This window comes from Anomalospiza imberbis, chromosome 5 (genome assembly GCF_031753505.1).
Source record: "Anomalospiza imberbis isolate Cuckoo-Finch-1a 21T00152 chromosome 5, ASM3175350v1, whole genome shotgun sequence".
Classification (NCBI taxonomy): domain Eukaryota; kingdom Metazoa; phylum Chordata; class Aves; order Passeriformes; family Viduidae; genus Anomalospiza; species Anomalospiza imberbis.
This window is the reverse complement of record NC_089685.1, coordinates 36910852-36936494: the sequence shown is the minus strand read 5'-3', so window position 1 is coordinate 36936494 and position 25643 is coordinate 36910852. Positions and strand designations below refer to the sequence as shown.

The 25643-nt window shown below is 38.3% G+C and overlaps 1 protein-coding gene across 5 annotated transcripts in view; it reads left to right on the top strand.

Annotated features, from left to right (window-relative positions):
* The window catches only part of OSBPL8 (oxysterol binding protein like 8), an 82307-nt gene that overhangs the window by 13650 nt on the left and 43014 nt on the right, over positions 1-25643 (top strand). For 2 of the 5 annotated variants that reach the window (XM_068190255.1, XM_068190260.1), the window contains exons 2-4: positions 15202-15305; positions 20641-20677; positions 24458-24592. In XM_068190255.1, the coding sequence (XP_068046356.1) occupies positions 15264-15305; positions 20641-20677; positions 24458-24592 (214 nt within the window). In that variant the 5' untranslated portion in view covers positions 15202-15263. Of the gene's footprint in view, positions 1-15201; positions 15306-20640; positions 20678-23616; positions 23710-24457; positions 24593-25643 lie in introns of those variants that run through there. The other 3 variants (XM_068190259.1, XM_068190258.1, XM_068190256.1) reach the window with 3 other exon arrangements.

Here is a 25643-nt window from a genome sequence, read left to right as displayed (position 1 = left end):
AATCCCATGCATGACAGACTTTGCTGCTTACCTTGCAAAGATCATGCTATTGTAATAGTGAAGCTGCAGTACAGGTGCCTATGCCAATGTCTCCTCCCTCCTCAAACAAATTACTGCAAGCATAAGCTATAAAGCAAAATTAGTAACACTCTACTCTTCCCAGTACTGAGTCCAGGGAGGTTGTTATCAGCATAAGTTTATTTGCTCTGACCAGTGTTTGTAGGAGCCCTACTGCTGATACCTTGGTGGAATGCAGTGGTATCAGTCTGCTCTCCATTACAGCCTTGGACTTTGTTTCCTGAGTTAATGAGGATGATATATTATTGTGTCTTGGCTTCTGCTCTTCTTTCATCACTGTTTCTGGTGTCTCATGCATCTTCTAGTTCCCAGCAAAAGTTTTGCTGAGTAGGAAAGACAGTAATTTTGATCTTCAGCAGGCTGTCCTTCCTTATAAGGAATAGAAATCCTAGACTCCTATGGATTCTGATTTGTGAGCATTACAAAGACAAGCTGGCATGCTCAGTGTCCTGGAAGCTAGTATTATATACTTTGCTTGAGATGCATAATGAGGCTAACAGCTAGGAAATGGATTTTATCTGGGGGAGCATTGAAATTGCTGTTGAGGTGGTTCCTAAAGCTACTGACTTGCTAGTGATGGAGTCATTTTTCTACCCATAATGAAATGGGTAGAAACCATGATGGTGGTATGCGATTTGCACAGTTTGCCCTTCAGTCTGCTTCTGGCATGTGTGGCAGAAGACATAAGAGTTGTAGCAATGGGATACAGCATACTTTGCTTTTTTCAACTCCTGATAAAGTTTTAGGAAGAGAGGGAATTGGAAGTCAAAGCAATATATATACTTGGATTCATGTTACTTATGTTTTCCAGGAGTGAGTGCTAGTTCATTCCTGTGAAGCTCGTGCAGTGCATGCCATGATGTGAACAGTCAGCTTCCAGAAAAAAGTGACTGCTTTTGAGGGGTTCTGCGTGGAAAGTGTGTTGCTGACAGACTAGACCTATATTTTAGCATTAAATGGAGATATTTTCTGTGCAGGCAATTACTTTCAGAAAAATTGCCTCAATTTCAAGTAAAATAAAAAGTCCAGGTGATCCAGATGTACACCTAGACTAGATCATCACTTTCTAGTCAGAAATACGAGGTTACTATGGAAAACTTGATTTTTCTTTTGGTAATCTGAAACAAAATGTGTGAGTGTGCTCAAATCCCATACAAGGGAGCAGTTTATTGTGGATTACTGTTTTAAAGATGCTCTCACCTGCAGTAACTTAACGTTTTTGTTTGACTGGTGTTATGGTACATTTCTTTAGTCATCTAAGAAGGTTGCTTTTCAAATTAAAGCCGTTTGTATACTTTCTTACCGTATGTGGAATGCTGTGGAAATGCCTGAGCTGAAGATTCTTGCAGCACCCTTAGAGTGTATTCCCTGTATTGCAGTCCTTAGCCGCAGGTTAGAGCAGGGAGGTGAGCTCTGTGAAATACTGCCATCTGCAGCACTGTCAAGGGTAACTGAACAGCGTCGAGAGAACTCCTTGGAAGTTATAAGGCATGAAATGTGACATGAAGATGATTCTGACTTTCTGCTAATTCATAAAGGACCTGTTTTCAAAATGAAGAGCTAATTTAAGCTTGTTGAAATACTGGAACAGACACCTGTTAATATATTGTGTATATTTAAAAATATAACTCCAGTAGTGAATGAAGTTGTACTAAAATATAACACTGGAATATATCACTGGAAACAAAATTTTGATGTTAAAACTGAGCCGTAACTATAAAATGGTACTCATCAGCTCAGATTCACTAGAAAATCAGAAATCACTTTATCTGCTTTTCCTTCTGTTGAAATAAAGTTATAAGAAGAAACATGATCATCAGAGTCACATGCATCTAAATTTCCTAGCAAGTAGGCATGTTTTTTTTTTTGTAAGAGTAGATACCTATGATGTAGGAAAGAAGATAGAAAGAAAAATGAGAGTTCTAGCTCCTTCTGCCTGTCTAGTTGTTCTGCTAATTGCAAAATGGCAGGCATAAAAAAAGCAGGTTGGGTGACATAAATTATAAGTAGATTTCCTTGTCAGTAGTCAGTCTAAAAGGCAGAATGAATGAGAAAGAGAGTAGTTAAGCTCTTTGAATGGGAACTGTACAAAGTTCCCAAAACTGTACAATTAATATCTGTTGTTAAAAATAGCATGAAAAGGAAAAATCAAACTTCATAGCCCACCTAGATCATCTTTATCTTTTTTCTCTGTGGCTATTTTTTCTGTTAAACCTTCAATTTTGCCTTCATAAATTTTCAGGATTTACATGAAGAATTGAAGAATTTTTCAGTTCTTGTTAAAATGTGATTTATTTTTTTATTTACTAAAACAGCTAACAGATCCTTGAAGGTGTTTAAGGAGACAATTGTGCTATGCTTCTTTTCTTTTTTTTTGAATTAATGCTATTCTTCAGTCCCAAAGTAGACAGACTGCTTTGCATTTTAATTGGTTTTCACGATGAATTCAGGTTTAATGATCAAGGCCAAGACAGGGTTAGGTTAATTATACTTATCAGAATTTGGGAACAGTCAATTCTCATTGTATGTGAAGTGTTGGCATAGTGCTTTTCTCTTGGGGGAATTTGCTTATTACTTCATGCTGTAGCTGGAATGTTTGTGTGCTTATCTTGGTTAGGTGGTTTTGATGGGCGTCTCAGTTTACAGTTTGGTGCTTATAAATGGCTTTGAAATATCTAGCTGGCTGTTCACTTTTAATCTGGATTTTATTAAGTTAATAGCACTCCTAGACTTACAAGCCCTAATTTCTTATTGCATGTCTGTTGCAGACAATTTGGATGTGAAAAAGCTAAAGTTGTGAATTTCACAGCCGCCTTAGAAGCCATCGTGGGAGTGTAAAACGTGCCACTGTATTAAGAACTACTGGCATATGGTATTTTTTCTCAGATTGTGATAATCAAAAATACAGCTCATCCTTCTCTGAATTCTGTTGAGGGTTACAAAATGAAGGAATGAAATCCTTACTCATGGAAAAGATTAGGTATGCCGAGCTGATTTTTAGATCAGAGGCTCTGCATGCTTGTTGCTGTCATTAAAATCAGTATTACTTGGGCTTTAGCTTTACAATTTCAGAAAAAAGAACCCCAAACCATTAAATTTTCACTCTGCTACATGTTCATTATAAGATTTCTTGGACAAAACATAACTTTTAAAAGTTAAAGACTCTAGTTGCAACTACACTGTACCTGCTGAAGTTGACTGGTTTGTATCTGTGACAGCTGTTTTTGGATACTTAGTAATGGATTGAAAGTGCAGGACACAAGGCTCCTCCAGTCACCCCTTTTAGCCCTGCACATGGTTGGAAGCATGTGCTGGCAGTTACTCCTAGAGCTGCTCCTGCAGGGAGTCCAAATGAGTACCTGCACTTTTCTTCCTTCTGACTTCTCAGTGCAGTGTGTGAAAGTGAGCACCAGAGATGGAATGTGCCCCAGGAGCACACTTACACTCTGGGTAGGTTGGGACATACATTTTTGTCCAGTTACCGCTTCTAAGCTATTGCTGCCTGGCTTCATTTACTTTGTGAAGCATGGAAATTAGTGTTTCATTCTTTTCTTACACATTAGACTTGGAAATACACGTGTAAGCTGCCTTCAAGGGAATAAAATGTGTAACATTATACATAGAGGTGTAGTTAACTTCTTTGGCAGAGATACAGGGTATTGAATTGCTTTATGCTAATATTATCTCGGTAGTTAAGCTTGTGTTATCTTGGTATTGTGTGTGATTTTAAATATGAGAGTAAATTATAAAATGCTGTTACCTGGTAATTCTTGTCAGTTTGGGGGACAATATTGGAATATTATAATGCTGTGAAAGAGAAGGATGTAGGTTTTTTACTTTACAAAAAGAAATACATTCTCCTTTGGAACTATTCTTTCTGTTATTTATCATCAAAATAGGAATTGAATTTGTTTGAGCTTACAAGTATTGTATCCTTCCTTCCCAGCATTTGTGTCTGTCTTCTGCATTCCTGAACTGTGTGGTGGCTCTTGCCCCTAAACTACCTCATTTAACTAGCTGATTATTGAGGGGCTGGCTAGAGGATGGTGGGGAGGCAGGATTCAAATTTCCTATCACACAGTCCTACGGGGATTGCACAGCTGAGAGGATTGTATTCACTTTAAATCACGTGCTCAAGCTATCTGATGGCCCCATTAAACCATTTTAGGGGAAAGAGAATTCCCAGTACTTGAGTAGACTGGGTGGAAAAGCAGGAGGAGGTTCCTTGTCCATTAAATATTTGTTTAGCCTTGAACAGAATAATGCTTTGTTTAGGATGTAGTTTTTTTCTCTCTTTGTTTTCTTCTTCAAAGCATTTCAAATAACTTCCAGGGAAGTGTCAAGACTTTTTTTTCCTGTCCATGCTTACCACCACTCCCTGGCTGTCAAGGAACAGAACCCTTTATCCCAGCCGTGACACATTCTCAATTGATTGAAGCAGAAAAAATAGAATCTTCTATATTGGTCCCTGAGGCAGAACATTAAAAGTACTCTCATAATACGTGGTTCTTGTTATAAAAAGTCTTGGTGTCTCCTTGCAGTACTGGGAGCAAAAGGCGTTCTGCTCTTCAGAAATGGGATAGTTTTGCGAACAAATATGTTTAATTTATGTTCTTGAGGGCTGGCTTTATTCTGTGAAAGGCTTGATTTCTATTTTCGTCTCTGTCAAAAATAATTTTTATGTAAGTTGCTTGTTTGTTGCAAGTACTGTGAGCAGTGGCCTGACTTACATTAGGCAGTGATATTGACCTGATTTCTGAGGGCTGTGAATCACAGGTAAGTTGTCACTTGATGATGCTTGTGATTTGTCCACAGCTGTTTGTTGTGGCAGGCCAGGTGCTTCCCATTGCCCAAAGAAATGCCATAGAGGAGCTTGTAATTTGTTAAATAGAAATGAGTAGGTAAACAAGAGGTCACTTGCCAAGTCTGCAATGCAATAATGTTGTACAGTTCCTGTGGATCAGGCTATATTGTTTAAATATTATTGGTTCATCCTATTAGACTAAAAGCTATGCAACATTGTTGCAGCAGTTCCAAATCAGAATTGGTCAGCAATTACTCAGTAGCTTCAGAAGACAAGCTTGGCTGTTTGGTGCTAAAAACATTAGTTCTTGTTAAGCATGTATGAAGTCTCTTTGTAATATTTTTCTCCTGTATTTAAAAAAACACACAGAATGACAGCAAAAAACCTCCCAAAAAAATTCCAACTTTCCTCCCTAGGATCCTCCCAAAAACTTCACAAACCATAAACAAACACAAATAAAAAACCAACCCTGCCAAAAAACCTACAAAAGATCCTGAATTGTGATCAGGTAGAACAGCACTGACATCTAAAAAGCAAAGTTGGGTTTATCAGCTCGTTTTACTTTAGAGTGAAAAAAACCAAACTTGGCATAACCAATGGAAAGCTAAATTAGACTTTCTAAAACTTTTTAATAAACCATGATGTGTAAACCAGATACTGTTGCTCCTGTTTGAACCTGCTGCAGCTTTAAGTTAGGATTTCTAGGGTTTTTCCTATTGCAGTAGGCTACTCTGACCTTTTGTTCTTATATTCTTGTACAGATATCCTGTATCTTAAACTTGTATAAACTACCTTCTAGCACTTGCCAAAAGAAATTTAAATAAAGGCCATTTATTATGTCATCAACTCTGTTGTATTATGAAGAAGAGACACTGCTGCTAAAATAAGAAAATTAAATTGTACATAAGGTTCCTGTTTGAAATATCCGCATTTAAGCCTGCAGAAAACCTATTTTTTAGAAACCTCCCACACAACATAACTATTACAGCCAACGCAGCTCAACTGAAACTTGTTTGTCTGGGTTAAGACTTCTTTCATATTTTTGTTCTTGGAACTTGAATTGATTTTTCTATTTTATTTATTTCAGTTTAGAGCAGAAATTAGGATTGTAGTTACTCTCTTAACTGAGTTCCTATATTCATGATGCTAATTTTAGAGGTAATCTCAGTCCTTACTTTGCTGAAACAGCCATTGGTGTACAGAAAAGTGGTTGTGTGCTGGTAGGTCTTGGGGAGATCTGACACTTAGCATGTCCTTTCAATAACTGAGGATTTAAAAGAGGCCCTAAGGTCTCTTTCACCCTTGAAAATAGGTTGGGCATTCTGTTCAGTTCTCAGAGGTAGCAAAATACATAGTGCAAAGGAAGGACTAAAAGCCTAGTAGAATTGCCATTAGAAAATTGGTCTTTGCACTGGCTCAGTTTTGGAGGCATATCATTAATTTAATGGAAAATCTTAAGGATCCATTTAGGAAGTTGGCTGCAATAGCACCTGATATGGCAGTGAACTGTCTGTGTGTTGGTGCCTATTTGTCCAAGAAAAATCACTTCAGCTTCTGAGGTGCAGAAACTTTGTGGTAGTTAAAGCTGACATTACTTGATTTGCAGTAGGTAAAATGCACTCACCTAGTCACATACAGCTTATCTAGCAGTTAATAATTCATTGATCTGTAATAGTATGATTACTTGAAATAGTTTATAAATACTCTTAGAATAGCTTACGGAAACTTTATTCCTTATGAAGTAGATGGTATTCTTGACCTGCAGATGAGACTTAAAATATTTCTGTATTGATGATCTCATTGTAACTAAAATGTTTAGATACATCATTTGATGTACTAAAGTAGACTTTTAAGATCGGCTTATTGAAGCTTTTTCTGCACAATGAATTAATTCTTATATTCGCAAAATGTTTTTCATAGTCTTGTGTTTTGTTTTGGAAAGTTCCATGCAGAAGAAGTCCAGGTCTATTTGCTCTCTCAGGAGGGCAACTGATTCAATTTTGGCATTAGCATCAGAAGGATTTGTTCTGCCACCTATCCATCTTGCTGTGGAAACCTCTTTGCTGACTTATCTTACTTGTTCATTTCAGAAAAACCTGTAACAACAGCATTGCTTTTCTTTTTGCCTTGGCATGATTCCCTTCATTTCCTGAAGTAGTTTCCAGGTGATGTTGGGGGAGTCTGTAGCTGTAACACAGTGTGTGCTTACCCAGGCTGTTTTTGTTGGAGTGGAGGTGAGTGAAGAGGTGTCCCTCAGCTGTTTGTCACCCCTGCAGTGCCAGGCCTGCAGAAGTGCCATGACCTAGCTCAGTTTGAATGATTCACATTTTGTGAGTGTCTGTTTAAAATAATTTGCAATAGTGGGGATTCCTCTTGACGGAAGACGGTTAGGGAGCACCTGCACAGATGGATCTGCAGGCATTTCAGAAAAACCTCAGCCTCAGTGTGGTAAGACGTGGACCAGATGTGGAGGACTGGTAATCTCCTAATCCCTTCCAGCTGTCTCCAGCAGAGTGTGTCACACTGCCTCTTCATACAGCTGCCAAAATGGGAGATGAGAAAGACAGAGAGTACCGTGTGAGCGACTATTATTGGTAACTTTACAGATGTGGAAGAAAATCACAGGGTGGAGTTCTGAAAGGAATATGGTTTGCCATGTCTCCAACCACTTAGTTTTAGTCCATCTTTTTTTTATTCAAACTCAAGACTGTCATTGGCAAATTTAACCTTGTATGGTTGTGTATGATGATACTTAGTTATTTTTGCTGGTTAGTACTGTAGCAAACTAACAAAAAAAAAGTATGTAAAAATACAATGCTAGATTTGGTGTTGTAAGGTTTGAATAAATCTTCTTTGCCTATTTCACAATGAAACAAAAAAAAATCATCTGAATATTTTATGGAGCTTCATAGATTCTCTCTTAAATGAACAAAATCAGTGGTTTATTGTCTCTCTTATTTTTGTGCTCCAAAGTTAGCCTGAACCCTAGGTAAAAATGGCTTGTGGAGACAAAGTGTATAATGCTGCAGGTAACTAGATGCTTTTAAGTGAAGAAATAGACATTTTTGTTATTAAGACCAACAACTCGTTTGAGTCATGGGAACAGATTACTTATCGTGAAGACCTGAATAAGTTTGAGAGCTTTGAAGTGTATTTCAATGGCAAAGGGCTCCAGAACCCTAGGAACTTGAGCTTTTAAAGAGAATATTGGGATTTAGTACCCGTATGTGAATCTTACCATATTTTCCGTACTCCTTCATTTTTTTCAGGAAAAGTTAGTTTGTGGAACTCAGTTTAAGGTAGTAATAATGGAAGTTGCAGTGGGTATTCAGAAGTTTGTTATGCTTTCCTTGGCCTTCATTGCCATCTAACTCTCTCAAAAGATAGCTGAGGTATCTGGACTGTGCCAGGTTTTTTCCAGATGAGAGATGTTTTCAAGTCCTGTTCTTAAACATTTCAGTTTTCCTGGGGTTTTTTGGTGGTTTAGTATTTGATATTTTTTCCCCTTCTGAAAACAGCAATACAGAAACAGAGGAAACAGCTTGCTCTGCATGTGGACTGTTTATTCAGGAAATGAGAAGGCAGGTGATGAAACTCAGGGTGGAAGGAAGTGTTTCATAAGGGTAGATTTGGTGGCTGATAGCATTAAGTGATCACAGTGTACTTGGGGAACTTCAGGCAGTTGTTGATTCTGCTGTGTTTATATTTGTAGCAGACTTTTGAGCATTCAAACGTTGCAATTCAGAGTTAGTGTAACTATGCAGCTTGTCATCTATGACTTCTATATAATTACTGGTTTTGTCAAGCTCTCCTGTTTGGACTGACTTCACAGTAGTAGGAATTGAACCTAAAGATTTTCTCAGCTCTCAGATTTGTCTTCTAGAATTGCAGAATACAACCAGTTCCTAGTTCTTCCAAGTTCTTGTTAGTTAAGAATTTTGTTTTGAGAGTCGGGAAAAACTTGTGATTTATTTGTTTACCAGGTCTTCTACTGATTTTTTGACCCTGTTACCTCTCCTCCATTTTTACCAGTAACTCTGCTTCAGTTCCTGATTTCTTGGAACTGATCTCAACAAACACAGGGTACTTGGCATGCAGTGGCACTGTGTCATGTGCAAGAGCTGGCCTGATCTGTAGGTTGATAATGAAGTGTACTTGGTGTGCAGGCTTGTTAGGTGAGAAAGATGATCTGTGGCCTTGTGCTACAAGCAGAAGGCTTCTCTTCCTCTGGTGCACTGTGTTCAAAGAGCCTTGAGAGTGAGACATGCTACCTCTATTACCTTCTGTGCTATTGTTGCTCCCCTGCTGCATGGAGCAAAGTGAAAGTATCTTCAGCAGTTGTAGGACAGCCTGAAAGACACTTAGATTTTTTGAGAGCCTTGGTTTGATCACCCTAGTTAGATTTAGGGTACAGATTTCCTTTAATCTCTTAAAACTGATCCTATACCTCTTAGGAGTTATAGGTAACTGTAACTGTTATAGTTAGATCTCAATACCTAGGAAACTTGTTTGTTTTGTTTGTTTTAGCACATAGATACCTTTGTCAAGAGTGTTACCTTAAACTTTCTTGTGGACCTTATAGAACTGCTTACCTGGAGTTCACTGGTTATCCTGACAGACAGCTGAACATGAGTCAGTAACATGCCCTTGCCATAAAGAAGATTATCAAAGGCCTGGATCATCTCTTGTGCGAGGAAAGGCTGGAAGAGCTGGGTCTGTTTAGCCTGGAGAAGAGACAGCTCAGGGTGAACTCATCCATGTGTATAAATATCTGAAGGGAGGGTATAAAAGTGACAGATACAGGTTCTTTCCAGTGGTGCTCAGTGATACAAGAGGCAGTGGGCACAAACAGGAACATGGGAAGTTCCGTCCCAGCATCAGGAACGCTTTTTAACTTTGAAGGGCGACGAAGCACTGGCACAGGTTGACCAGGGTGTTTGTGTAGTCCTCATCCTTGGAGATATGTAAAAGCTGTCTAGACATCCTTCTGCAAAGAGGGGCTTGGACAAGATGACCTTCAGAGGTCTTTTCCTACCTGGACCATTCTCTGATTCCCTGTGAAATAGCATTTCTTTGGTGCTGTTGTGACTCTGCTTTCCAGCAAGGACCTAGGTGAATTTTTATCCTTCTTGACATCAATGTAAACAACTAGTTTTCTTTTCTCCTAGTGTGCCTTGCCTTTTCTTGCTGCCACATTGATCTTTAAAGTCAATGTATTGTTATGTTTGTGTCATCTTAAAAAAAAAAAAGAAACATTGCAGTATATTCTTATCTGATACTCATCTTGGGCAATTTAAATGCTTCTACTGCTTTTAGGCTTTAGGGAAAGAAGGCAGGCATCCAGCAGAGCTTAGGTCAGTTTGTAGGTCAGAGCCCAGGAGAACACTTCCCCTCTGGAAAGGCTGGGTCAGGAGACAGCAGCGAGTGGCAGGTCACAGTGAGGCTGGGCCTTGTCTTGAGGTTTGGTGCTGTGGAGTGCAGGAGGGTACTGTGATACTGGAACAGGTCACAAAACAGTGCCACAGTGCACCTGCCCCATCTAAGAACCCTAGGTGATAGTCCTTAGGAAGAAAGCTAAAACCTGCCTATATAATACAGTATGCAGGTGTTCAAGTAACTTGGTCCATTGACTAAAAAGAAAATGTATCAGATTCAGGAGTCATCTCTACCACTTGCACTTTGTGGCTGCACCTTGGCTGAAATTCAGAAATTTGTGTGGGGGCAGTGGGGATTCTTGATGAAACTGTCCAGATTTAGTGAAGTGTTTGAACTGAAATTTATCTTTTGTGGGAGAAGGGGAGGAAGAGTCCTTTTGTGAATTGGATTATGATTTAATATTATAAATATACCACCAATAGTGTATTACTGCCACAGTGTCAGGGCTAAACTCTCTTCTGCCTAGAACAAATATCATGTTTGATGATGACCTCTTGTTATGCTGGCAGAAAAAGGGCCTTGCATTGCCTAATAACCCCTTTATCTAGTTAAACATACCCTGCAATAAAAGCTTATGTAATGTGGTTAACATAGACAATATATAAGTCAATGCAGAACTTCACTGATGTCTATAGGACTGAACAAAAGCTTGCTACCACAGTTTCTGTCATGGCAAAGGCACATAAATTGTGCTGCTTTTGATCTGTGGTTCATGTAACTATATCTAAGAGAATATTGGGTAACAGCATAGTACTGAGACATCCATTTTATGGCTTTTGAAGTTATTTTTTTAATGATAGGAGTTGTCTTCTTATCTCTTCCCATAGGACTTTCAGTATGCATGTGTGTAGATAGTTAGAAGAGATCCTGTTCACGTAGAATAGTAGCTTTCATTGAAGCATATTATTCTGTCCTTCTGTGGGAGACCTAAGGAGGATATTCCTATTCTCAATGTGCAATGAACTGAAAACCAAATTGTTACAAAAACTAGCAATGGCTGAAGCAATCTGTTAAAACCATGGAACCACAGAATGCTTTGGGTTGGAAAGGCCTTAAAAATGATCTAGCTCCAATCTCCCTGCCATGGGCAGGAATATCTTCCACTAGACCAGGTTGCTCAAAGCCCCACCCAGCCTGGCCTTGAACACTTCCAGGGATGAGGCATCCACAGCTGCTCTGGGCAGCCTGTTGCGGTGCCTCACCACCCTCACAGTAAATAATTTCTTTCTAATATCTAATATAAAATATGAACATTGCAGAAGTCAAGTAGATTTGTGAATGACCTGGTGGACTGACCTGCTGACCACACTTCTTTTGATGCAGCCCAGGATACATTTGCTTTCTAGGCTGAAAGCACATGTTGCTGGGTCATGTCTAGTTTTCATCCACCAGTACCCCCAATTCCTTTTCCTCAGGACTGTTCTCAACCCATTTTCTACCCAGCCTTGGGTATTTGTGCTTCCAAGTATTTGTCCTGGGGATAGCCCCAGCCCAGGTGCAGGGCCTTGCATCTGGCCTTGTTGAACTGGTGTCCTGAGGTTCACACAGACTCTGAAGTGTGCCAGCGTCCTCTGGATGGCACCCCTTCCCTCCGGCTTGTCAGCTGCACCACACAGTTTGGTGTCATCAGCAAAAATAAGATGGACTACAAGTGTTAAGAGGACAGGTTATGGATTGTGTGATAAGAAGAAGACATTTCCTTTCTGCTTTGAATATATGTTTTTGACTTGTTCAACCTTCTTCACAGTTGGAGAGAAAGAACTTATTTTGTGGCAGGATTTTTCTGATTGGTAGTACCTTTCTGTGTGCCTGATTGTATCCAATATCTGTAAAGGAAAAATAGCTGACTAGCTGGCTGCCATTATAGAGTTATTTTCAAATAATTTCATTTTGTGTGTGCCCTCCTGAACACTTCAGCTTTTAAGCATTAAGATTGTGAAGGAGCATTTGTTAATTAAAACCTCAAGCTGACCAGACTGCAAACACTTGTGAATGTAACAGAGAGCAGCAAAAGCATGTCATTAATATTCCCCAAAAGCTAAAAAAACCCCCAAGATCAATAAAATCATACATTTGGGGTTGTATCTTCAAATCTAAATCAAATCTGGTTGGATTAGCTAAAGTAGAAAAGAGCTTGCTTGCTTGTGGAAGCACCCTTCATAATAACCTGGCTGCATTTACAAATAAGAAAATTCCCCTTCCCTACATTGTTTGGAAAATTGTTTCAAAGCTTTGGGGCTCAGATGGTTAGAAGCATTCTGTAATTTTCAAAATAAATCTGTTCTCCAATTTCATACTTATTTGACTCTTTGGCAATATCCTTTTGCTGAGAGAGCCCTTTTCCTTCCTTTGTATTTATTTTGGCATATAACAGAAGCAATATTGTTCACTTTCAGCCTTCATTTTGCCAAGAAAAATAAGGCAAGCTGGCTGTCTACTCATAAGCTAAACAGCTTGGGGGAAGGTAGTCCTTAACCATTTCGGCATCTGCTTTACTGTTTAAACATGAACAGGTAGAATTTTTTCCTTCCTTTTCCCAGAAAACTTCTCTGCAGCCTTTGGGAGCATGCTGTATTGAGTCTTTGAGACCACAACTGATTATGAATGCTGGGAATTAGACCATAGGGTACCTGTCTGATGGCACTGCTCTTGAGACTAAGATAAGGAAGGCTGTGGTCATGTGAGCAGATGGAGGAGCAGAATACCCTGGGAGCATTGTCAATAAAAAGCAAGAGTTTAAAAATATTAAATATAAAAATGGATTTAATGTGTTTCAGGTTAAATGTTCCTGTCAGCAAAGATCTCTTTGTTCAGATAACTTGAGTATGGTTACAAGTTTGTGTAACTAAAAAAAGCTGAAAAACTGCTTCAAATAGCAGTGCTCACATCTGTTTGTAATGCCACTCATTTTTCATCCTATTTAAAAGAGTTTGGTGTTTCTGCAAATTGAATATGCATGCAGTCTGATGTTGCTGAATTTCCTGCTAATAAGAGAATCTAAAATGGGTGTGTGGGGGAGAGATGACAAGCAACAGACATCAAAAATCATCACCCAGGTCTGCATCTCATGTTTGGGTGTGGAAGGTAAGGGTCGCAGTGCCTGTTGCTCTGGAAAACAGAGCTTTAGGGTGAATTCCTCTTTCTGTGGTAATGGCATCTTTCCTTTTGTTAATGCAAATTGATAACTTGTAGTCACCTCCTTCCAGATGTCTACTGTCTCTAATTTATATGAGAGCATCTAGCCATGCTTCCCAATTATATGCCACTTCAGTTAATCACTCAGGTGCTTGAGCAAGGTCCTCCTCAGTTCATTGGACTAAGTCATAGAAAACTTTTAACTTTGCAATTTTGTTAGCACACAGTTTTGTTAAACTATTTTTAATGGTTCCTTTTGTGGTTTACTGGCATATGTTATAGTAATTATCTAGAGTGTATTAATACTGTATGTTTTTTCCTGAGGGAAAATTCTAACTTGCTTTACAAAATACAAACCCAAAAACCAATTATAATAAAACATTGGAAACAGTAGAATAAATGGTTATTCTTTTTAGTGAGCTTTGTTTTCATGAGTATCTATTTCCTGAGACAGACCTTGAACCAGAAGATCCTGTATATTCTGGTTATCTGTTTGCCTTTCTCCCATCCTCCTGCATTCAGGATGTTCCTCAGGTTCCCTGGAGGTACTGTGATGTGTCTTCCCACCTCACCCTTGTGTCTTCATCTGTTTTTACTAAAAGTTGCCTTTAGCTTGATGCATAGATTAAGCACAATATGCAAACATTATAGTGTAAAAAAAAAATCACCATCTCCGTGCTACCCCTGCTCTTGCACAAGTGTTGGCTTAGCAATTGAGTTTGTAATTTAGCTGCTTCCTGCCCCCTCACCCCACCCAAGACAAAAGGAAAGAAGAAAATTGTCCTTGGGGTAATACTCTGATGAAGCACTTGCTGTGGCTGGTGGAAGGGGCAGAGTGAGCGTGGCTCTGTGGAAGGTGGGAGCACAGGGTTTGTCCCTGCGCGATACCGACTGCGCTGATCCAAGCAGGTAAGCACAGCCTCCTCTTCCACTGCTGTCCTCTTGGATGGAGGTCTTGGACAGAGACAGAGCGATGGGCTGTAGCTGGACATCTCAGTAGGCATCCCAGTTTGATCTGTGCCTCTCCTGAAACTTGCTTAACAAATCCATGGTTAAAGCACTTTTTTTCCACCAAGTTTTGCTTGATTCCAGTGTGTGTGCTTGTCTCGCCAATGAATTTAAATATGCTGTTAATACTAAGATTCATTGTAGGTTTGATTCTCTTGCAAAAAAGTAAATAGGAAATGCCTAGAGAATGAGGCATTGCTTTCTCGCTGTGTGTGGTGACCCCTAGATGAGTGCCTGCTGTGCCACAGAAGGTGCTGGCTTGCTCATACTATTTAATTTTTGTGTTTTGGTTCCACAGAGCAATACATAGCTGTTTCTGGAGTTATGCTAGGAAGCCCTCAACTCTGGCTGCTCCAGAATAACTTTGTTTTGTACCCAAACAGTTGGTGTGCACATGCCTGTGGGGCGGGAGCGGTGTGCTGCTGGGAGCTCTGGAACAACGGGAAATACAGGGCAAAACCTGTGGGTTTCTTTTGTTTTGCATAACTCTTCTTTATTTGCAGAAGTAAGTGCTTGCCTCTGTGAGTAGTTTTTGTTTTGGCGATTTTATCTGAAACTATTCTCTCCATTCCTAAGCTGATTTTTCTGGGTAAATGTTCATGTTTTGCAAGGTACTGTAAAATGCAGAGGTTGTTATTACATGAGACTATTTAGCATCTTAAAACGGAAGGGAAAGTGTAGCTCTCTACTGGATTTCAGCCCTTGGAATTAAATTATTACATTTTTCTTTTCCTCTCTAGGATCTTGAGTAGCAGGATGGAAGAACTCTAACCGATAGAGACAGAGAACAGGCCCTTGCAACATGGAGAGCGTTCTGGTTGATGGGGAGCTGGATAGAAATTCAGTGAGTAACTTAAGTGTACCTTTGTGTAATGAGATGAATGTGAAGATTTTTGCAGAGAGAGGGTTAAATTACTTCAATCTGTGCTCTTTCAGTTTGAGTTGATACTTTTCTTGTGAATGTATTTGGAATATTATGTAGTATCATTATCATTTACTAGATTCTCATGGCAGGAGGGCTGAATGTCAAAAAACTTTCAGATTTTGGTTTTGATTTTTGGATTTTGTCTGAGAGTCCCAAAGGAAAAAGGTATTCCTCTTAATCTAACTGGCACTTTGCTAGTTAGTGACTATGGACAATAAAAAAATATTGTTCTTGGTGGAATGAGGAGCAGAAAAGACAGAAGGAGTGATAATTATATGTTATCAGAGTAATCTGAGATGTAAGTGTTGATAATCTGTACTGATAATAAAATTTCTGAGGCAATGAAGCTCTTTCTAAGCACAATTTAAAAACAGGAGAGGTTAGTGTGTACTGTCGTGCTTCATCATCATCATCTTAAATGTTGAAATAATTTAAGAGTCCAGTTTTTCCACAAGCTGTGTCATGTAGACATGCTTTAATGGCTGAAGCAGGAAATGTTTTATAGTTTCCAAAGCACTGCCTCCCAAAGGCAAAATAGGATATGTTTTTCTGTAACTGAGGTGAAGGTCAAATTTAACACCTCATTACTGACAAACTTTATTTGTGATACTGAACTACTATGTGGAGCTATTAACTTGATCAAGTGTTTTATTACTGTTTTTATCTTAAGTGGTGAGTTTGGAGACAAACTGCTTTGCAGTGCATTAAGAAAATTATTGGCTTTTTTCTGTAGTGAACAAATTTATTGGTTTGCTACATGGCCCATGCATTTATATCCCAGATGCAGCATACTTATGAGTATCACCTGCCAACTGTGCAGTAGGGTATTATAATTTTTTTAAAAAAATGCTGTCAGTTCAGTTGCTGTGCTCCTTGTTTCCTCAAAATATATAAAAAAGTACCAGCTTACAAAACACTTCAAAGTAATGTTAAGACGTGCTACTTTTCTTTTTGTGACATGCCTTCAGAATAGCATGATCTTAGAGAACGTACCTCAAAATAAGTCTCTGTTTTACCAAGATTCCTTTAGAAGAATGCTAAGTGTAAGGATAGATTGCCTTTCATCGTATGTGCTTCTGAAGTGTCATCTCAGAATTTTTTTTTTTAAAGTGATGGTGTATTGTAATAGGCTAGTCTAAGCATTTCTTATCAAAATATCAGCCAGTGGGGTAATTGTCTAAATTGCAGTTGCAATATCAAGTTTTGTGTGTTGCACTACAGGTGTTCAAAACATTTTTGAAAGCTTATTTGGTAGTCTAATATACAGCTTAGTGTATATCATAGTAAAAGAAGTGAAAATTGAATATTAAAAATACCATATGTATTTTAAGAGAGATTGACCTGGTAGTTTTGAAAACCTTTAGTCAACGCAAATCCTGACACTTCCCCGAAATTTAATTTTTTTGGAAATCATGTTTAAAATTTTTTGGTATTCCAGACTTTTAGGTGCAATCTGTTTGTTGGAGGGTTTTTTTTTTTTTTTTTTTTGAAGTTCCATTGTCATGATAAAATTAATGAAATACTTGTGTTGTAATGTGCATAAGGAATACTGATCAAATTTTTTCTCCACTTTTAAGTCCTTTTGGACGTTTCTAGGAGGTATCTGAAAAAACCTTTTTTAGAGGTGTCAGCTTTCTAGCTTGCTTTTTTTGCTGGCTTGTTAAAGAACAAAAGATGAGTAGATCACAGGCCTTAATGCTGTGCTTTTTCCTTTGCAGAATCAGTATCAGAGAAAAGTCTTATATTAAATGCTCTTCCTTGTCTAACAGTTAGGTTGATATGTACTGAATATAAATTTAAAGACAAAGATGGTGACAGCTCAGCAAACTATTTTTGTAGTCTGACACCATTAAAACAGTGCAAAATAATAGATGCTCTGAGTTCTTGTTTGAGAACAGTTTTTGTCTGCTTTTCTATAAAATAATAATTTAATCAAGTCTCACTTCCCCAGAACTTAGAACATTACATGGAAATGTATGGTATAAACCATTCTTTTTTGAAATATTTTTTTAGTAATTCGCTTCTAATTTTTGCTAAGATGTACATTTAACAAATAATTTGCCTGTGATGTAACATGCACAGTCAATGTCAGTCCTTGTTACTTAATACCTCAACGGACATAAAAGTACCTTTTTTCCTTGAAACATTGAATCATTTTTATTGATCAGATTTGTAGGTTGGGTCAGTGGTCCTGAATTTAATCTAACTGGATTAATTTCAATGTTTTACACGTATCAGAGACTGTTTTCAGGGAAAGTCTCTTCAGCAAGGTGAAAACTCAAACTTGGCTTGAGAATGTTCATTTAAACTATTAAAAATTCACCTGTATGTTTTGATTGTAAAAACAGTGTTTTAAAAAAACATTTGTAATAAGAGATTTACACATGCTAGCATGACATATGCTTTTGCTTTTAGCCTAATATTCACCAGGAAAAGGATTTTGTTTTTTAGAAGAACTTGGCAGATACAACTTAAAGTTTAGCAGCAGTTGTTATAAGCTTTCTGAGAAATGAACATCTAAAAATAGTGCTTTTTTTGAAGCACGTGAACTGCCTTTTTATAAAAACAATTACAGCTGCTGTCTCATGTGATGCTTTATATTGCTGGTTTTACTTCTAAGTCTTAGTCAAAAACTTTACTGGGAGGAGGACTAGGCTTCATGTATTTTGGTAGCAAAATTTTAAAGTACTTGTGCCTCTAGAAATGAAATCGATCATGTAGTGTTGAGAACCTGTGAGAGGACTTGTTCTGCAATCTGCAATCAAAGTCATAAATTATATAATGTGAAAATAAGGCTAGGTTGTGCCTCTGGGAATATGTGTATTTTTATCTTAATTTTGTAGATTTAGAATAAGAGCTGTGGGTGGTGATGGACAGGAATGTCCTGAGAGCATTCTTTTCAGAGAAAACCCTGAAGTAGTAAAATGGTTGTGGTTTGTTCCCTTAGTTTTTTGGAACCCCAGTCTGCAGTGATACGAATTGCAGATGATAGAGGTGCAATAGGCCATTGGAAAATGAAAAGGTCTTTTTGGCCAAAATAGTCTCATTTCAGTACCTTAACATCTGGCAGCAATGTTTAGAAATATATATTCTGCAGGTTTTAGGTAAATACACAGACCCAAATACCTCTGATGAAGAGAGGGGGTTGGCCAGCAACAGAGAGAGTTTGGTGTGTAAACAGAATGTCAATTGGAGAAGATAGAGGACAGAATTAGACAGGCTTGTGTTTCAGCCTCTGGCATAGGAGCTGTTTGTACCAGTTCATAGGATTAACCATGCAATGCTGAAATATTTATATGAAAAGCCCATGCATCGCCATCTCGGTGACAGGTTGCCCTGCTCTCTGGTGTCATGTTGTATCTTGGCCAGGGCTGCTTGCAGGGCAGGCAGTGAGACAGGACCTGCTGCGGTGCCTTTTCCCTCTTACTTCTTCCACACGTAAGTAACGCACTGCGAGTGAGCATCTGGCTGAGCCTCAGGTACTTCTGATCCTGTGTATCTGTTCACAGTGTCTTTTTCCAGTTCTGTTCTCTTGCTGTCCAACTCCCAGTGACCAAAAAGCAGCCCAGTGCTGAGCAGCAGCGCTCCCAGTCCTTCAGTCAGTTGCCGGATCTCTGTAGAGTTTGTGCAGGCTTCTTGTTCTCTTCTTGTTAGCCACTGTTCTCTTGAATCTAAAATCAGCATAGGGTAGGACAGTTCCAGTCTGAACATAAACTGTTTCCTAGTCTGCAGTATGTTATCGGTACATTAAGAATAGACACCTTGCCTTGAAAGCCACTGAATTCTTGAATACATTTCATGTACTATTACTCAAACCTGTCTGGTAAGTTCATGGGTTTCACTCTTTGACCTGAATTTAGTCTCTGACAGGAATAGAAGGTTATTTGGCAATTGTGCTTATATTTTATTTCAGTTTTTCCTGTTCAGGCAAGTCCTGTTCCAGAAAGTGCAGAATTGTGAAAGAAGGGTTCCCTCACCTTTCCAATGATGTGTACTGCAATTGCTGTGTATTCATTGCAGTACTTCGCATTTGCACATTGCACTGTCAATTTACAATTTAACACCCTTAGGCAGATGTGAGAGATTAAAAAAAAATAACCAGTGTTTTGAGGTCAGGAGTGCAAGGCAACATTCCTGCTTGCAAAGATTTTGATTATGATTTTTCTTTCTTACATTTCCTGCTGTTAAGTCCTGATAAGAGAGGCAAGATTGGATCCTCTTCAAAGCAGAGCAAGGATTTCACTACTTTATGGAGCACAAATTTTAAATTTGGGATTTAAAAGATATGTCATGTTTAGATTTATTTTATTTTTAAGGAGGAAATGTTTATGCTGATCAGTATTTTTGTTTTCTCCTTTTCTGTTATTCACAGATTTCAAATGCAGTAAATCCTTAAAGACATAAGTGGAATTTGCCTTTTATCTGTACATGGCTGAGCACAGTGGGATCTTAGCCTTGATTGTAGTCTCGGTTAGCAAGGATTTAAGAGATTCCAGATCAAATATCAGAAAGGCGTACAGGATATTACTGTGTAGTTACCCTCCTTTAGTGCCTATATTTGATGCATTCAGTGGGAGAGAAATTTTATGCAACTTGGTTCTATGGAAACACTTAGATATAAAATATTCTCTTAAACTTAAAACTCCACTGTTTGTCTTGCATCCTAAGCAATTTCAAATGTTACCTGTGTGTGTAGATGAGCTGAATCTGTGGCTAAGTTTGTGTTTGTATGCAAAAGCAGTTAGGCTTGGATTTAGCATTAGTAGATGCTTGCACATTACTTATGGCTTTAAAGGTTTTTTTTCTTCCAAAACACTTTTCTGAAAACGGAGTGGCTTTGGAAACATTTTGTGTTATTTCAGCTTTCTTCAGAGCTTCAGTCTTTTGAAACCACTCCAGCTTAAAATTTCTTAAAAATGCTGGGTATCAAGTCATATGAGCACTAAATTGCTGCTGGAGAGATTCCACTCAGAAGGAGTGGTTGAGACAGTTGCTGTTTACTAATGATGGCTTCTAATAATGGCTTTTCTATAGGTATATTTGTCAGATTTGTTTCTTCAGCTTTTCTGAACTGCGGAGTCTCTTGAGGTCTTGCCTTTGGCATTGAGGTGCATGTTGTATTTTAGTAATGAACTAACACTGTTTTCATTGTCCTTCTTTCCCGCTGCTGCTGCTGCTTTTTATGCACTTGCTTCTTCCTGGCCTGGATTTTTATGTTTGCTGTTCTTCATTCCTCAATTGTATGTGTACACAGCATCATGGTGACAACAGAGACTCTCCTGGACCATCAAGTAAGTGACTCCTCTCTCCTGCATTATGTTTGCACATATGTTCGGAGTAGTTAGCATGTATCTTTGCATATATTTGCTGGGATAAATACCAGGTTTTCTTCTGTATCATAATTGAGTAGTTGAAGTGTGATGAAAATTTGCTGTTGGAAAAGTATTTTGCCTGGCATACCACTCATCCAAATGCTTCCCTACTGTAGCTTTTATTTTTTTAGTCGGAAAGGTTTATTCTTCACCTCTCCCAGTCATGGTCAGGAAAAGAAATCTTTTATATTATTTATCTGGAAGAGAAAAAGCTATTTTTGTCAATTTGAAATAAAACTTGGAAATGCTATTGTAGTGTGTGTGTGTGTATATATATATATATATATATATATAGCAAAGATATGGAAATAATGGTTAAGGAAAAGGTTTTATTTTTGAGCTTAATTTCTAGTGCTATGTGTGGTTCTCTTAATTTCAATAATTTTCCATATTCAGAATTGAACAGGTGTATATATACTGTAATTCTTCAGGATTGGATCTGGTGAAGTGCTAGGGAAAACTTCAGATGTATGTATGTGCCTACATGCAGCCAAAGACTTACTTGGTGTCATTGGTTTGGGGGCATTAGTACGATAGTGTATTGGCAGAGCAATTTTGCCTAGGATTAAGAGTTTGTTTATGTGGGAAAAAGAAAGGTGCAGGCATAAATTGTTTATTTTTTTTCTATGAGAAATCTGTGTAGAAGCTGTGGTTTTAGCTGATATAGCTTATTATAGACATTAAAAAACAATGTTGAATTGAATTGTAATCAACCTCTTCCTGTATATGATGTCCTTGTTCTATTTTCAGTGGTGTAGGCACTTTCACAGGCTCATTATAGAAACAGAAGTGGGAATCTGACTATTCAGATTTTTTTTTCCATAGCTTTACCTGAAATAAATTGGCTGTAAAGGCCCCAATTTATATTTCTTCTAAGGTATGACTTGTACTGACAAACTTTTATATTAGTAATTTGATGACCATGATGAATATGAACAAAGTATGTATTCTCAACAGTTCTCTTGGTATTGAAATGTGACCTCTAAAGAATCACAAGGAGGCTTTGGTATTTACTATTTGTTGTTTATTCTCTAAAATAATGCCTTGTCTTCTCTCTCACCTCAGAACAAACGTCTGAGCATTAGGATGAGGCATTTTGCAAGAGAGGGGACAACTTCCTCCTAGTGGCTGCTATGATGTGAATAAATACTTATGTTCTTAACTGATTTTTTTTTAATTATTTGTTTAGTACTTTTATGCTGCTTTGTATAAAAAGGAGATAAAAAAACTCTCCTGCCAATCATTCATCAGCTTTTTAGATGGAATTTCTCAAAAACCCACTTGGTTTAAGAAGCTCACCTTGAATACCCAGGCATGTGAAGTGCTTGCCACATGGTATTCTATATTGGGTGATACATAAACTCTGTTTGGTAGGAAAAGAGCCTTTCTGACAGTTCTAGGAGTTGTTGCAGGACCTAATTGACTCCTAATGAAGGAATATGAATTTTACAGTGAGCTTGAAGCTGGTAGTCCCGTTAGTGTGACAGAGTCCCCAGTGCTGAATGTAGTTCATGCTTTAGTAGCACTTGTGTGCAGAGCTTGCTTATGCTGCGGGTTACTGGCAACTACTGCCTGAGAAATTACTGCATTGTGACAGCTTAAAGAAACCTTTGGAATTCCCAAAGCTTAAAGCCTAAAAAAGAGTTAGCAGTGCTGCGTGCTGCCTGCTGCCTATTCACAAACAAGCCTTCTGCACAGGTTACTCAGGAGAGGGTTGACTAGTGCAGTTCCTGCTGTGGAGCCCACGGTGTCACCTGCTACAGTGGCATAGGGGCTGGTGGGGGCACCTGCAGGCCACAGTAGGCTGAGAAATCCCATCCCTGCAGAAGCTAAGTGGCCAGTAGCTTGTCAAAAGGAGTTTTCAGCTAGTTGGGTGGAAGCTGGTCCTCCTCCAGTGCACTGTACACCTTACAACTTTAAAACAAGTATAGCTCACTCCTTGCAGCGACTAATTTTGTGCAAACCTGTGAAGCAGCTGTTTTCTTACCCCCTTTTATTTTCACATACAAGGCCTTCTGTGGTATGGTCTCTTCCCAAGACTTCAGCAACTGCCTTGCTCCCCCCTTTCCCTTACTTGTAGTTGCAGAACAATAAACAGCTAGTTTGATACAAGAAGAAGAGCAAAAATCAGACACTACTTTGAAATATCAGCCTTCTGGCACTGATGGATTTGAATTCTGAACTGGTAAAACGAGCTCGTTGCTCGTCTTGTCCATTTCCTCACATATTTTTCCTCAGCAGCAGTTCACATAGAGTATAGTTTTTCTGGAGCAGAGCTTTAGATGGCTCATCTGATGTAGAAAAATAATACAGGTGGGTGTACTGCAATCCTTGCATTCTTCATAGAAAACACATTTAAAAATCAAGTCCAACTGTTAACCCAGCATTGCCAAGTCCACCACTAAACCATGTCCCCAAGTGCTACATCTGTGCATCTTTTTAAATACCTCCAGGATTGGCGACACTTCCCTGGGCAGCCTCTTCCAATGCTTGAGAAGCCCTGGTGAAGAAATTTTTTCTAATATCCAATCTAAACCTCTCATGCCACAACTTGAGGCTGTTTCCTCTTGTCCTGTCACTTGTTACTTGGGCAAAGCTACCTTTCAAGTAGTGGTAGAGATCAGTAAAGTCTACTCTGAATCCCCTTTTCTCTAGGCTAAACAGCCCCAGCTCTCTCAGCTATTCTCATCAGGCTTGTGCTCCAGACCCTTCACTATCTTCCTTGCCCTTCTCTGGCCACTCAAGCGCCTTTTTATTTTTTCATACTGCTTTGTGTTCATTCCAGGTTTTGCTGCAAAATGTTTCCACTACTGTAATAAGAGTAGTGATAAAGCTAAGAAGGCCTTTGTACTTTGCAGAGTCCATCCAGAGAATAGAACTTGTTTGGTTTGACTCAAATCTTCTGCTGAACTTTTAAGGAAAGCTTGGGAACTCTTAAAATCATCCATGTTGTAAGTTCCAGTATTTTCTTTAGTAAATATTGCCTGTTTCCCTCTTTGAACACATTGTCAGTATATCTGCTTTCACCTGACAGGTGTTACAGAGACAGTCATTCTTTGATTATGAAAAAGGTACAATTTTGTTGTCTGCAGCTTAATGAAATGTACAGAAACTATAAAACAGGATGGCTGGCCAGGTGATCCTAGAAATAGGTAGGAAAACACCAGACAAGTCTTTCAGACTGATGAGGTTCAAGGAGAGTAACTCTTGTGGTTTAAGCCTTTGCCTTGACAGAATTTGTACATGATTTGTATTGTTAAGACTTGTTTCTTGTGATGTATATACAGACATTCATCTTAGCTTTCTGGGATGTTGGTACAGCTTGATCTGGCAAGCTGTTTCATGGGTGACTGAGTTGAGGCTAGTTAAACCAAAAGCTATCTCAAAGTGGCAAAGAAAAGAACTATTTCAGAAGATAAGCAGCAGCTCAATGCTGTATCTCTATTGAGTATCAGCCTTTTCAACCTCATGCTAATTTTTGTTTTCATCTTTTGCCTCATGTCTTAAACCAGTCTTACTGGCTTCTTTCTGCCATCCTCTCCAAACCAAATATCTGGTTTGAAAACCTCAGTTTTTAGAATGAAACGTTTTGCAACAGTGCAGTTGAATACCAGTTTCATAAACAGCAGTGAAGTTCATAATAGAAATCTATGCACAAGCACATAACATCTTTGAATGAGCATCCATTTTGTATTTCAGCAGTGGTAACAAACAGTGATGACCAGCCTATAACTCCGGGAAAAATGAATCAGCACCAGGTGAAAGAAGCCTATTTTACTCCAACCAAAGAGTTACTCCAACCGTGTCTCAGTCCAGGAACTGCCCATAGTCATGGTAAGACAAAGTTATTTTTTACAGAGGTTTTAAAGAACTGAAATTCTGACATTATGTGTTCCAAATATTGGTTCAAAATCACTGCCTTTTACAATAAAGGGGAAGGAAGAAAGCATATTAAAAATTTGCATGTAATTATTTGTATCTTTGTGTTAATCTGAAACAGGAAAAAATGCATTACATGATGCACTAGTTTATTAAGGCATGATATGATTTGTTTGATGGGAGGGCAGTTCATATGATGTTAAATTATTATTTGTGTAGTCCTGTAAAACCCACAATAACGTTCTTTCCTCAGTATTCAAGTTGTGTCTTTATGCAGCTGTGTTATGATGTATCATAAGTGGAACTTTTGTGGAAAGATACTTCAAATTACTTCAGTAATAAAGAAGTAATTAAATTGCTTCTACTGAAAGATCCTTCTCTTTAGACAAAGGAAAAAAAAAAGTCTCAACACTATTTTTTGCCAGCTTTCAAGCAGTCTCTCTGCCTTGCTAAACCTGTGGAAAACAAACTCTGTGGATCCATGAGAACTGACTGAATGGAAAGTGAAACTCATTAGTAGACCTGACATGCTAATAGACTATTCAAGAAACAAATAAACAAGCAATAGTTGGTCTCCTTGTGCTTATTTACATTTGAAACTACTTGCATGTGTTGCTCAGGAAATCATTGGACATCTTTCTTGGGGTGTTTGAAGTTCTTAGTGAAAACTTTAGGCTTTTAAAATTAATATTCTTTTCCCTTTTACTATTGGCAGCCATGCTAGTCATCCATTCTTCCTTTAATTTTTTTCATGAGTAGTGTTCCTGACATGGTTTTATATTTTTAACTGGTTTTGATATGAGTCTTCCTAACTGCCATAGCTTGTTTTTGTCAAAGATATTAGTGTTTCAGGATTATAAGGCAGTGTCTTAGGTAAGTTTGAATCATATTTCTATTTTCCCATTCAGTTCTATTAGACAAGAAAAAAACTTTTAAACAAAGACAGTCATTACTGTGCTGAATCTGAGAGTATTTTAGTGTATTTTAAAGTTATTATGGTAGTATT